The sequence below is a fragment of the Protobothrops mucrosquamatus genome, unplaced genomic scaffold (genome assembly GCF_001527695.2).
Source record: "Protobothrops mucrosquamatus isolate PMUCROS unplaced genomic scaffold, P.Mucros_1.0 scaffold_292, whole genome shotgun sequence".
NCBI classification, from domain to species: domain Eukaryota; kingdom Metazoa; phylum Chordata; class Lepidosauria; order Squamata; family Viperidae; genus Protobothrops; species Protobothrops mucrosquamatus.
In genome coordinates this window covers 342,885-355,026 of record NW_015386368.1, presented here as the reverse complement: position 1 = coordinate 355,026, position 12,142 = coordinate 342,885, and the positions used below count along the sequence as shown (strand labels likewise).

Genomic DNA, 12,142 nt, shown 5'->3' with positions numbered 1-12,142 from the left:
GGCTAAACTGAAGGTTGATTATCACGGTTGGTACAAGAAGACAACAAAGGTAATTTTCTACATGGACTGCTGAAAGGATGGTTGCTGGTTTTTCTGAGTTTCAACCTTGCCCAGAATTAGGGGCTCAAGAAACAATTGATTCTATTAAAAAATCAACCATTTCACCTAATCTAGGAAGTAAATTTTTTGCAGGACATCCTCAACAGCTTGAAAATGTGAGTTGGGATGTCTAACAACCACATCCATGGGTGTATGTGTGTGTGTGAGAGAGAGACCAATAAACAACCAGCATTTATGCAGGATGAAAAAAGAATAGTAAAAGGAAATCCACCACCTAGAAGCAGGAGAGATGGCTCACACTCTGCCTAAAACCTGTATCCCAGCTTTGTCTGAAGCCACTGGGGTCTTAAGAAGGACATGACAATCAGGTTTAATGTTTAAGAGAGAAAAAAAGATGTCGGCCTGAAAATTAGACCAAAAAACCGCCCTTAAAACCCTTGTACTGCAGGTTTATTTAAAATGTATATATATATATATTTAAAAAAATCATACTTGTTCCCCCATTATTTTTCCACCAGCACGTCACGGTTAGAAATGGGTACTGTAATGGGCAAAGGGTTCCTTTCCACCCCAGAGCAGCTACAGAAGAAGACGAAGAGGCCCTAAAAACCTTCCTGGGTCAAAGACAGTGGCTTCCCAGAACCAAATCCACACAACGGTTTGGCAGCTGTGAAACGCAGTTGGCAAAAGCGGAGCTGACATCTCAAGGAAAGAGGGACGGGCAGCGTTGGCACGTGCTCGATTGCCGATCACACATACTGGCCTCGGAGAGATTGTGGTGGTGGGTGCCTACTTCTCTTGAAGGAAGACCCCCCCTCTTGTGGTCCTTGCCCTCTCCTTAGAAACAGAGGCTGCTGAAGCACAAATAAAAGAACATGGAATGGCCTGGTTCAGCTCCTGCCAGCTTTCTTTGAATCATTGCACGGACTAAAAAAAAAAACCTGATCAAGTACGCAATGTGTCATCCATCAACCATGCTGAGTAGGTTGCCTTAGCCGGCCGCCGACTCTTTTACCTGTGGCTCAGAAGTCTCCCCGCCCCCAAGGATTTGGGGGAAGAGGGGAAACGTGGGGAGAGAGGAGAAGAGGCACAAGAGTGGCCCTCTGGAAACCGGAGGGCGTCCCACGGCTGCTTTTCTTGGCATGTTTCTGGTAAACCTGGTCCTTCGGAAGGCTGAAGGGGTAGCGGAGGTCACCGTTAGTGGCAATGCTCGGTGATGTCCACCACTACGGCCTTTTTCCAGCTGAAGAAGAAGTAGCCCGCCCCGGCGCCGCCCGCCACCGCGATGCAGAGGTAAGCGTTGTAGGTCATGAAGATGAGCATCAGGAAGTAGCTGACCACGACCTGGATGATGTGGAGGATGGTCTGGAAGATGTGAGGGACGCTCAGCATCTGCTGGCTAGCCGAACGGGAAAAAAAATGAAACGTAGATCAGGCGCTTTTATTTATTTCCCATCTTTATTGTTTTTTTTAATAAGTGACTCAAGGCAGTGGATGGACCTCGTGCTCCTTCCTCCTCCTATTTGCTTCACAACAACCCTGAGAGGGAGGAACTAGCCCAAAGTCCCCCAGCCAGATTTGATGGCTAAGGCGGGACTAGAACTCCCAGTCTCCTGGGGATTGGCCCAATCACCCAGCCAGCTTTGATGGCTAAGGTGGGACTAGAACTCCTAGTCTCCTGGTGATTGGCCCAAAGTCCCCCAGCCAGCTTTGATGGCTAAGGCGGGACTAGCGCTCCCAGGCTCCTGGTGATTGGCCCAATCACCCAGCCAGCTTTGATGGCTAAGGCAGGACTAGAACTCCCAATCTCCTGGTGATTGGCCCAAAGTCACCCAGCCAACTTTGATGGCTAAAGCGGGACTAGAACTCCCAGTTTCCTGGTGATTGGCCCAAAGTCCCCCAGCCAGCTTTGATGGCTAAGGCGGGACTAGAACTCCCAGTCTCCTGGTGATTGGCCCAAAGTCACCCAGCCGCCTTCCATGCCTATGGTGGGATTAGCACTCTCCCATCTGTCAGTGATTGGTCCTAAGTCAGTCCTCTGGCTTTTATGCCTAAGGCGGGACTAGAATTCCCAGTCTCCTGGTTTCTAGCCTGTTGCCAGCGGCATGCAAGAATAATACAGCCCCAGCTTTTTTGCTGAAACAGCAGAGGAGGGATTTGGAAGCTTAAAAGGGATCAAAAGAAAACTTTTACAAACGCCCAGTGTGGACACTTAGTTTAGACCCAGAACGGCTTCCCGGCGGCTCCCTCGAAAACGCAGCTCTTGCGTTCTCACGAGCGTCTGGCTTAGCTACGTCTCCAGCTCCCTCCCTTGTGCTACGTCTCGCAGCCGAACAGCCACGTGTGTGCTCACCCAACCGTTTTGTGCGTCTCCATCAGGACGGTCCCGTTGGGCCCCGGGAGAGGCATGGAGTTGTAACGGATGCTGACTTGCGACTTCCGCAGGAGACTCTCCCGGCCGATCTTCAAGCCCTCGTAGAACATGGCCAGGAAGAAAATAGCCACGAACGCACCGGCCATTTCTGCGGGCAAGAGATGGAATTTATTAGACGTTTATTATCTCGAGAGCAACTTGCCTGGCACCATCCGGAACTGTTGGGAATATATTTCAGGAGACTTCCAGTGCATGGGGATTAAGAGGGGCACTGTTGGAGATCCCAAGATTGCTGGAAAATTTAAACAAGAGGTAGACTAGACCAGGGGTCTCCAACCCCCGGTCCGTGGACCGGTATCAGGCTGTGGCATGCCAGCAACCGGTCCGCACAAACAAGCAAAGCCCCATCTGTGGGATGAAGGCAGCACACAAAACCACACACCCTCCGGTCCGTGGAAAAACCTCTCTCCACAGAACCAGTCCCTGGTGCCCAAAAAGTTGGGGGCCTCTGGACTAGACCATGCCATGTAGGTTAGGAATCTCAACAAAATAAGAGAGAGTTGAAAGGGACCTCGGAGGTCTTCTAGTCCAGCCCTCTGCATAAGCAGGAGACCCTTTATCATTTCAGACCAATGGCTGTCCAGTCTCTTCTTGAAAACCTCCAGTGTTAAGAGCACCCACAGCTTCTGTTCCACCAATTAATTGTCAGGAAGTTTCTACTTAATTCCAGATTGCAAATTTCCCCCCCATTTTCCTGGATTTTTTTTTTCTTCCAGGCCTGCTGCCCCCCCCTCACTCACCTCCGGGCGTATTGATGACAAGCCCAGAAAACAGCAAGGGAACATTTTGATAGCTGAAGTGGAAGGTCATATCCTGTCCAGAGAGAAAAGGAGTCCGTGTAAAACAGCATTTTTGTCTACTATCGTCATCATCATCATTATGAACTCCACTTACCATCATTCCTCCATGCATGTGTCCAGGGCTACTCGTGGGGTGATGGTGGGCGTGAGGATCCATGGTGGGGCTGGCTGAGCCACTCATGTTGTGGCCCATGTGGTCCATATGGGCGTGATGCTCAGCATGGTCCATCTGAGTTCTCGAGGGACAGGGTAAAGCCTGGAAAATCCATTTGCTGATGTTAGACAAACATAATCATTCATGCACTGATGATGCTACCTGGTATGGCAATGAAACGCCCGTAAGAAAGCAGCCCGCCCGTTCCTTCTCCTCCATTCCACACACCCCATTCCCTTCTAGTGCTGCTGATGTTACCTAGTTTGGTAATGAAACGTCTGCAAGAAAGCAACCAAGTTCAGAGAACACCAAGGACCCCACAGTCCTCCTCCTCCTCTTGTCCACACACCTCACGCCCTTCTAGCACTGATGATGTTACCTGGCCTGGTAATGAAACGTCTCTAAGACAGCCACCAAACTCAAAGATCTCACATTTCAATCCCAAGCTACAGTACAGATATTCTCCTCCAAAACAGCGAGCCGCTCCTGACCTAGCTTGGATCAAAATGGTTTGAAGACTCGAGGATCTGTTTCAAAAATCAATTTTCTACCGAGAAGCCGCAGATAGCCCCAGAGGAAGTTGATAAAATGAAAGCAGACTGCCCCGGGCCTCAACTGTGCTCCAGCTCTGTTTGAAATTGAATTAACTCGAAAGCCAAACCCCGTGAAAAGCCACTGTCATCCTTGATAGTGCCTAATTTTATTGGAAACCGATCTCGTCAATCACATTAGGACAAAACTGGTTGTATACAGCGAAAAGGTCTCCGGGCGCCCCCAGCAATGGATGTCTGCCTTCTCAGAACAGCGCCGTTCTCCTTGGCCTCTAAATGCATTAAGCTGGAGGTGATAAGCAGACAGAAGGACAGAAATCTAATTAATTTAATCCCATCACGGGCGATTGCCGGCCTCAAACTGGAGAAAGAAAAAAACACGAGCAATTTGTAAGGTTGAGCTGATGGCAGGGGATGGAGGGAGCAGGTAGCTGAGCAGAACTTGGACAATTTTGCCAACTGTTGCTTCAAGCTAGGGGGACCTTCATCTATTCTTTTCTCTTTCTTTCTTTCTTTCTTTCTTTCTTTTCCTTCCTTCCTTCCTTCTTTCCTTCCTTTCCTTCCCTCCCTCCCTCATCTCTAATGGTTAAGTGGAGACTATCAGCAGATCCTTCATTTATAGCTTCTCGGACTTTGATATTTGGAAAACTGGAAAGGATTCAAAAGACAGGGTGACCTGATGTTTTATCGCTGATGACAGATTGCAACTCCACCTTAGTTGCAGACAGGTAGAGAGAACCCCGGCATAACCACCTCCATAAAGTTAGAAAGATTAAGGAGAATCCTGTCCTTTCCATCACGTAGCATTCTTGCCTTCAAGATCTTTCGGTCTAACCACATAGCAAGTACGCGTATCTCTGCTATTTTGTCAGATTTTATTAATTGGTTCACGTAATGGAACAGATTTTTCTGGTTCTTAGCAATTACCATTTTGGCAGCTGATAACACGTTAGGTGTCATTAATGGATGTCTGCAGGGCTGAGAGGGAAACATTCTAAAATTGCTTTTGATTAAAACGAAATCTTAAGCTGATCTTCTAGATAAATCTCTCTTCTGGGGATTTTGAGCCCTTAGACATGACGGTCATATCTGCAGCCTACTTCTTAAAACTTGCCTTTACTAAAAAAAAATATATATTGCTTTCAAAATGAAATGCCATTTGTGACTCGGTGATCCCTCCTCTACAGATATTCCTTGACTTACCATGATTTGTTTAGCAAACAAATTTGTTTAGCCTTTTTTGAAACAGCCTCTATAAAATCAACATCCAGTGCTGAGATTTATTAACAAATCTCTGAAAATGATTTGTTTCCTGTCCCCCACCCCTCCAATTCAGGGAGTCTGCTTCCATTTTTTAGTATCTGTAGAAACCAGTCCCAATAGGAGTTAACCCAGCTGCATTCTTTTAAAGTATTTTAAAAAATAAATCTTATTTTGTATGCATTCATAGAAAACGAAAAAGAACATATTTTGAGTCCTATCTCCAGTGATCAGGCTATGCTCTTTCCTCGTGGGAAAAGGAAGCAGAAAAACATATAATCATAGACATGGGGAGGGTTTTTTTGCTTATTTTATTCAGGATATGTACGTTGCTTTCTTTCCTGTACAGCCAAACTGTCTAGAAACTTAAAGGGAGCTTCAAACGCATGGCACACCAACAAAGCAAAAAAATCTGACTGGATATGCAGAAAAATTGGGGCAAGTTGAACAAGCTCCCTGGATCGCGGCCAATTTCCTGATAAAAAGGACAAGAAATGGAACACCTGGGCACAACTTCCCACGGTGAAGCCGGCCTTAGAAACCTTGTTAGTCCAAAGCAGCCACGTAAGGAGATTATCACTTGAGAAAGCGCCAAATGCGCCTGTTCAGATGATTTTTATCCTCCTTGTTGTATCTGCAAATGCCAATACAATAGGCGGGTTTCGTCTTTCGGACGGGAATTGTGAACACAAAGAACGGAATAGTAGCCGAACTTAATTATGACCGCTGACACTTTCTTTGCGAAGAATAAAGTGACTGTTCTTTTAAGGGCCTCTAGCATTTCCATTGTAGCTGGAGTCCTGTTTGAAAGAAAAGTCTGCCAAAACATCTCCGGAAGGCCAGTCCTAAGAGCAGATAAAATGAGGGTCCTTTGGTGCTGCATCATATATTGTAATTCTACGTGACTAAGAGAAGATCAGTGAAATGCAGGGAACTCCTAGAAGTATTGTGATTGTGGCTTCTGACAAGCAAAGTCAATGGGGGAGGCTGGATTCATTGAAGGAGTGCAGTGATCTGCTTAACAATTGTGGCAAAATAAGAATAACCTCGGGCGGGCGCCCTTAACGCCTTGCTTAGCAATGGGCATCGTGATCCCAGTTTGTCGTCGTAAGCCGAGGAATTATGTGCACTGGCTACTGGAAGAGACTGCCCCAGTTTGTAACTTAACTAACGCACACGCTGGGGGCTTTGATCTCTTTGTTCCTTTGGATTTATCTCGCTTCTCCCCTGGGTTTGGCCTGACTGCGTGTCTGCTTGGTTTTTGTGTTATTTTGCCCCTTTTCTCTCCAAAAATGGAATATACGCGTGACTTTTTATACCTATATAGCCGCTCCCCAAAAATGAAATATACGCTTGACTTTTTATGCCTATATTTCGTTTGGGGAGTGTCCAGAAACCTCCTGCATTCCGAAGTTATCAGTGTGAGATAACAGCTGGGTGATGTAAAGAGGGCAATAGATAAATTTCGATAACAAAGGGCAATAGATAAATCTTGATAACAAAAGTAACTGCGACAATTATAGCCGTGAGTGCTTTTGTGGAGAGTACACACCCCTGTCTATCGCACGGGGTCTTGCCATCCAGCCACATGAGTGTGAAAGAGTATTCTTTCAACCGGGGTGCACAACTGCATGTCTTTCCTAACAGCTTCTGACCTTCCTTTTTCAACACACCTCCCTCCCCCAAATGGGACGACCTAGGAAAGAAATGAGAATATTCAGCGGTCGTCCAATAGGTGATACAGGTTCTCGGATTACAACAGTTCGTTTAGTGACCGTCCAAAATTACGAGGGCGCTGAAAAAAGTGGTTTATGTCGGCTTTTCACCCTTATGACCATCGTGGCATCCCCAGGGCCACGTGATCCAAGTTCAGACACTCGGCCACCGGGTCATCGTTGTGACGGTTGCCATGTCCCGGATTTCCGGGATCCTCTTTTGTAAGCTTCTGACAAGCAACGTCAACGCGGACTGTGGCAAGAAAAGTCGTAAAACGAGGCAAAACTCACATAACTGTCTCACTTAGCAACAAAAATTTTGGGCTCAACTGTAACTTTTGGGAAGCTCTAGGTTGCACATAAGATAGATAGATTAGATTAAATTAGATTAGATTAGATTAGATTTGATAGATGATAGATAGATAGATAGATAGATAGATAGATAGATAGATAGATAGATAGATAGATAGATAGATAGATAGATAGATAGATAGATAGACAGACAGACAGACAGAAAGACAGGGTAGATAGACAGACAGACTGACTAGATAGATGGATGGATGGATAGACAGATAGATAGATGATAGATGGATAGATAGATAGATAGATAGATAGATAGATAGATAGATAGATAGATAGACAGACAGAGACAGACAGACAGACAGACAGACAGACAGGATAGATAGACAGACAGACTAGATAGATGGATGGATGGATAGACAGATAGTTAGATGATAGATAGATAGATAGATAGATAGATAGATAGATAGATAGATAGATAGATAGATAGATAGATAAAGATAGACAGATTAGATAGACAGACTAGATGGATGGATAGATAGATGATAAAGAGATAGATAGACAAACTAGATAGATAGATAGATAGATAGATAGATAGATAGATAGATAGATAGATAGACTAGATAGACAGACTAGTTAGATTAGATAGAGAAACTAGATAGATAGATAGATAGACAGATAGATAGATAGATCAACCAGCTGTTTGCAGAGGAAAAAATAAGGAGCATCTCCCTTGTAGAAGAAAGGGTAAGACAAAGATTCTCGAGGTCAACGGTTCACTCAGATGCCTTGCTGGCTGGGAAGGATGGCCCTGTCACCCCAAACACCTGGAGGGCAACCCAGAGCCAGCCAGTTGCCTCACACACTTCCTCCCTGCTGTTCCAACCTGTCCTCCCCACGGGGGGGTGGGGTGAAAATCCTCTCCCGCCCTTGCTGCAATGTTCTGCTAGATCAAAGCTTTGACTGTCAGGCTTCCAAGTCTGCCAGCCTCCGTTATGTACACCCAGAAGAAATGATTAACAGAGAAATTGCACTGATTTTGCACTCTACTTCGATGCCATCGTGGAGCAACCAGGCTTTCGGGAATAACTTGGCAATGCTCCGCAGAGAGGCTGTGGAACATCCCCCAAACCGTCAAAAAACGAGGACCTTCATCGCCAGAATGACCTGTTTTTATCCTATCCCCAAATCCTGCTTGGGAAAAATTATTGCCCAGGATAAAAAACAGCCGGTCCAGACAGCTCTGCAGCCCCAACCACGATTCTCTTCTGAAATAACCCCGGCATTATTCTAGCTGCTTGTTCGGTAAAGCCACTTGAGCTGTCTGTCACAAGATGACCTTGATCACCGAGCTGAGGTCATCTGAAATGTGTCCAGGAGTTATCTGGGGACGGAAGGCTCATCTCTCTCTTTGTAATTGATGAGCCTTCTCTGCCAGCACTTTATGGCCTGTGATTCAAGGAGCCCATCCCGACAATCTATTAAAATCCCCCCCCCCGACACCCACACACCCAATCTTATTGCCACGTTGCAAAACTACCCAGCACATGACAGCTGAAAAAGCTTCCTTTTAATGCTACTTTGGAAAGCCCATACAAATGCTTAAATACAGTTTATTTCGGCTAATGCAGTAAAGTCAGGTCTTCTTCTGCCTTCAATAATACAGCCCTGGCTTTTAAAAAACAAACATATGGATCATCCAGGAGAATCCCACTTTTTTTGGGGGGGGGGAATGCCCTATGTTTAAATTCTAGCTTATTTCCTTGATAATCTTATGTTTAGGCTCTTTTTCCATTCTATTCCCTTACTTAGAATCTTTTTGCTCTATAACCATTTATCCTAGAGACCCATTTATCCAGAGTCTCTCGACCCTGGATAAATAAGTCTCACACCCTTATTAAGAGGTGCTGAGTTCAATTCCCAGAAGTCCTCAGCCAACATGAGGAATACTAGGAGCTGGAGTCTGCAGAGTTCTGCTAAAACTTAGCAGAAAAGTCTTTCCTTCAGGAACCTGACAGCATAGAGAGCAGTACATTTTACATTTTTATTTACCTTTAGATTGAGGAAGAAAAGCACGGGGCTTCCAGCAACCCAGCAGATCAGTTGCAAATAGATAAAAACTTTCTTCCTGCTTCCTGCTCGGGGCAATTCCAGTAACACCTACTCAGCGTTTGCTCCAACTCGTCGCCACAAAATACTGGTGTTTGCTCACTGCCCATCAGGAAAAGGAAGGGGGAGAGGAAAAAAAATAGATGATTTACTCAACTCAAAAATGCCACTTTGAAAGCTCTTGAAACAAGAGAGGGCTGCAATGGAAAAGGAGGAGGGAGGGCGCTCTGTGGATTTCAGCTTTGTGCTATTGTGTGTCTGGTAAACACACAGCCTAAGATCAGATAGATCTGGGTGGGTCAACAACCTGGGAATGCAAAAAAGAACAACAGAAGCACCTCGCTGCCAGAGTTTTGACGCAGCAGCTAAAGCCATAGGCCAAAACAGGTAGTCCTCGACTTACGTCCATAACTGAGCCCCAATTTTCCATTGCTAAACAAGACAGTTGTGAGAAGCAGGTTCTGCCCCCTTTTACGACTTTTCTTGCCACAGTTCTTTAACTGGCGAGCACCCTTTGAACTCTCTTGCTTCTTCATTTAAATCCACCTGCCCTTTGAACAAGGAGACAGAGGCAAGGCCCTGGTCCCCTCTTTCTGACAAAGAGAGGAGGGGATTAGAACTGTTTTTTAAACAGGCATTGGAAAGAGGTTTTTTATTACACTTACGAACAATGAATTCACAGAGGAGAAAAGACGAAAGAAAGAAAAAGAAAGAAAGAAAGACAGAAAGAAGGAAAGAAGGAAGGAAAGAAAGAAGGAAAGAAAGAAAAGAAAGAAAAAGATGGAAGGAAAGAAGGAAAGAAAGAAAAAAAGGAAGGAAAGAAAAAGAAAGAAAGAAAGAAAAGAAACTGCTAACACCCGTAGAAACGGCAAGCCAGTTTTGTGCCCAAAGGCCTCTTAAGGCTTAAGCTAAGTCAAAAAGCTGGCTAAATGCCTGGAAAACACGCACACAAGGGGTGTGAGTCTCCAGCTACAGCCCAATTTCACAAACTGCAGCTAAATCAAGCTGACTGAAGCCTACAAAACCACAAAGGGCTGGAGAAACTCTCTCAGCAGCCAGCCGGACATTTTCACAATCACTCCAGAAAGAGCCTTGCAGAGAGAGAGAGAGATGTGTGGAATGTTTATTTAACTTTGCTTCCCATCCTCTCCAGAAATCATCCAGCAGCCCTCAAAAACATTCCAGTGCCGCTCCTTCAAGAAAACAACCATTATTTCCTTTTAGCCCTGATCCTACCTAACTGGATGACGAAAGGTCTGCAAAAAACAACAATCAGGCTTAAAGAGCACCAAGGACCCCACAATAATAACAAACTCTCCCTACTTCTGACTCTTTTGTGCACATCCCTGACTTATCACACACCACCCACACACATCCCTGTCAAGCTGTACAGCAGATAGTAGAGAATTTCAGCAGAGGGGCTGTAAGGCGGTAGGATCTATAGGATTCCATTCAGGTTGAGTTTCCTCCTTCAACACCTTGTTCATTTTCAACCTCGGATCCTCCTTGGCACCTTCATCCTTGTTTATTTATTCAATATTTTTCAATATTTATTCTACAGCCGTCTGTGTCCTCCAATGACTCCGGGCTGCTTACAATTGCAATTCTTTTGTTCCCCTCCCTTTTGCATTCAAGGCTGGAGGTAAGACGGGCAGCTTGCACATTTTATAAATCAATCAATTAAAAGTTGGCGGTCTTGCTCCAATTGCAGGACCCGGGCTACGGTTGGCCGGCTGCTGTGTTTAGTGGGGTGCAAAACGAGCCGCTTGTGGCTCATGGGGTGAACCCAGCCTGCTTGATCAGGCTGTGATCCCAGATTGGGATCGATCCAGGGTTGGGATCCACACCCCACACCCCCCACGCTTTGGCTTTGTGCACTTCAAGCCCCAAAAAAACCCTTGGGTGGATTCCAGCACTGGATCACAGGCTGATGATCCCAATGGCCACTTCTTTCCCCTCATCCCTTCCCCACTCTTTTGCTTTTTTCCTCCCTCCCACCCACTCCCCCCCTTTCCTCCTGATGCTTTGGACTTCCACTCCCATCATCCCCAGCTCAGGGCAGTGGCAAAGACTTCAAAACAAAATAAAAAATAAAGGAAAGCTGCGGGGTGCAGCTTTCCACCCTGGGGATTGCGGGGTTGCACTTAACGGAAGGACTACACAACCCATGCTTGCAAAAGGCACAGAGGGGGAGTTATGGGTTTTGTAGTCCTAAGTTATTGTTAAGGGGCGTTATTTTTGGGGGGGGGGAAGCTTCTTTCCCTGCACCCCATTTCCCCAAAAACGCAAAAAAATGAGCCCGGGGGGGTCACTCACTCACTCGCCCGGCTCGCCTCGTCCGTCTCGGCTTTGCAAGCGTCTCTGCTTTGACCTCCTTCAGACGTGTCTCCCCTCTTCAGCCGGGGCCGCCCCCGCCGCGCGCGGATTGGCCGGCGGGCGGGTCACGTGGGCGGACGCCCGGCGGAGGACGCCTCCCGATTGGCTCGAGCCGCTCCCCTTCCTCCTCCCTCCCTCCCTCGCAGCCCCGCCCCCTTCGCGCCCAGCCCGGCTTTCCGATCTTGCGGCGGAGCAAAAAAGAGGCGGAGGAGAATTTTGGGCCTTCCCGGGAGCCGTAGTCCGGTCACGTGCTCTCGGAGCCGCTTCCTGGAGTGGGCCGGGCTTTCGCTCCGCCGGGCGCTTTTACGACACTCTCCCCCCCCACGCCTCGCTTTGTGGCAGCGCGGGAGCCGGGCGCGGCGGAACGGCGGGGGCCCCAAAAA

At 46.8% G+C, this 12,142-nt stretch overlaps 1 protein-coding gene across 1 annotated transcript; it reads right to left on the bottom strand.

Annotated features, from left to right (window-relative positions):
- Positions 1 to 1,136: 1,136 nt before the first annotated feature.
- SLC31A1 (solute carrier family 31 member 1) lies at positions 1,137 to 9,478 on the bottom strand. The gene is made up of 5 exons (XM_015831961.1): positions 9,327 to 9,478; positions 3,389 to 3,550; positions 3,235 to 3,307; positions 2,414 to 2,582; positions 1,137 to 1,459 (listed from the first exon to the last, which is right to left on the bottom strand). Exons 2-5 carry the CDS (start codon positions 3,521 to 3,523, stop codon positions 1,258 to 1,260), a joined length of 579 nt encoding a protein of 192 aa, XP_015687447.1. The 5' UTR covers positions 3,524 to 3,550; positions 9,327 to 9,478; the 3' UTR covers positions 1,137 to 1,257.
- Positions 9,479 to 12,142: the final 2,664 nt, after the last annotated feature.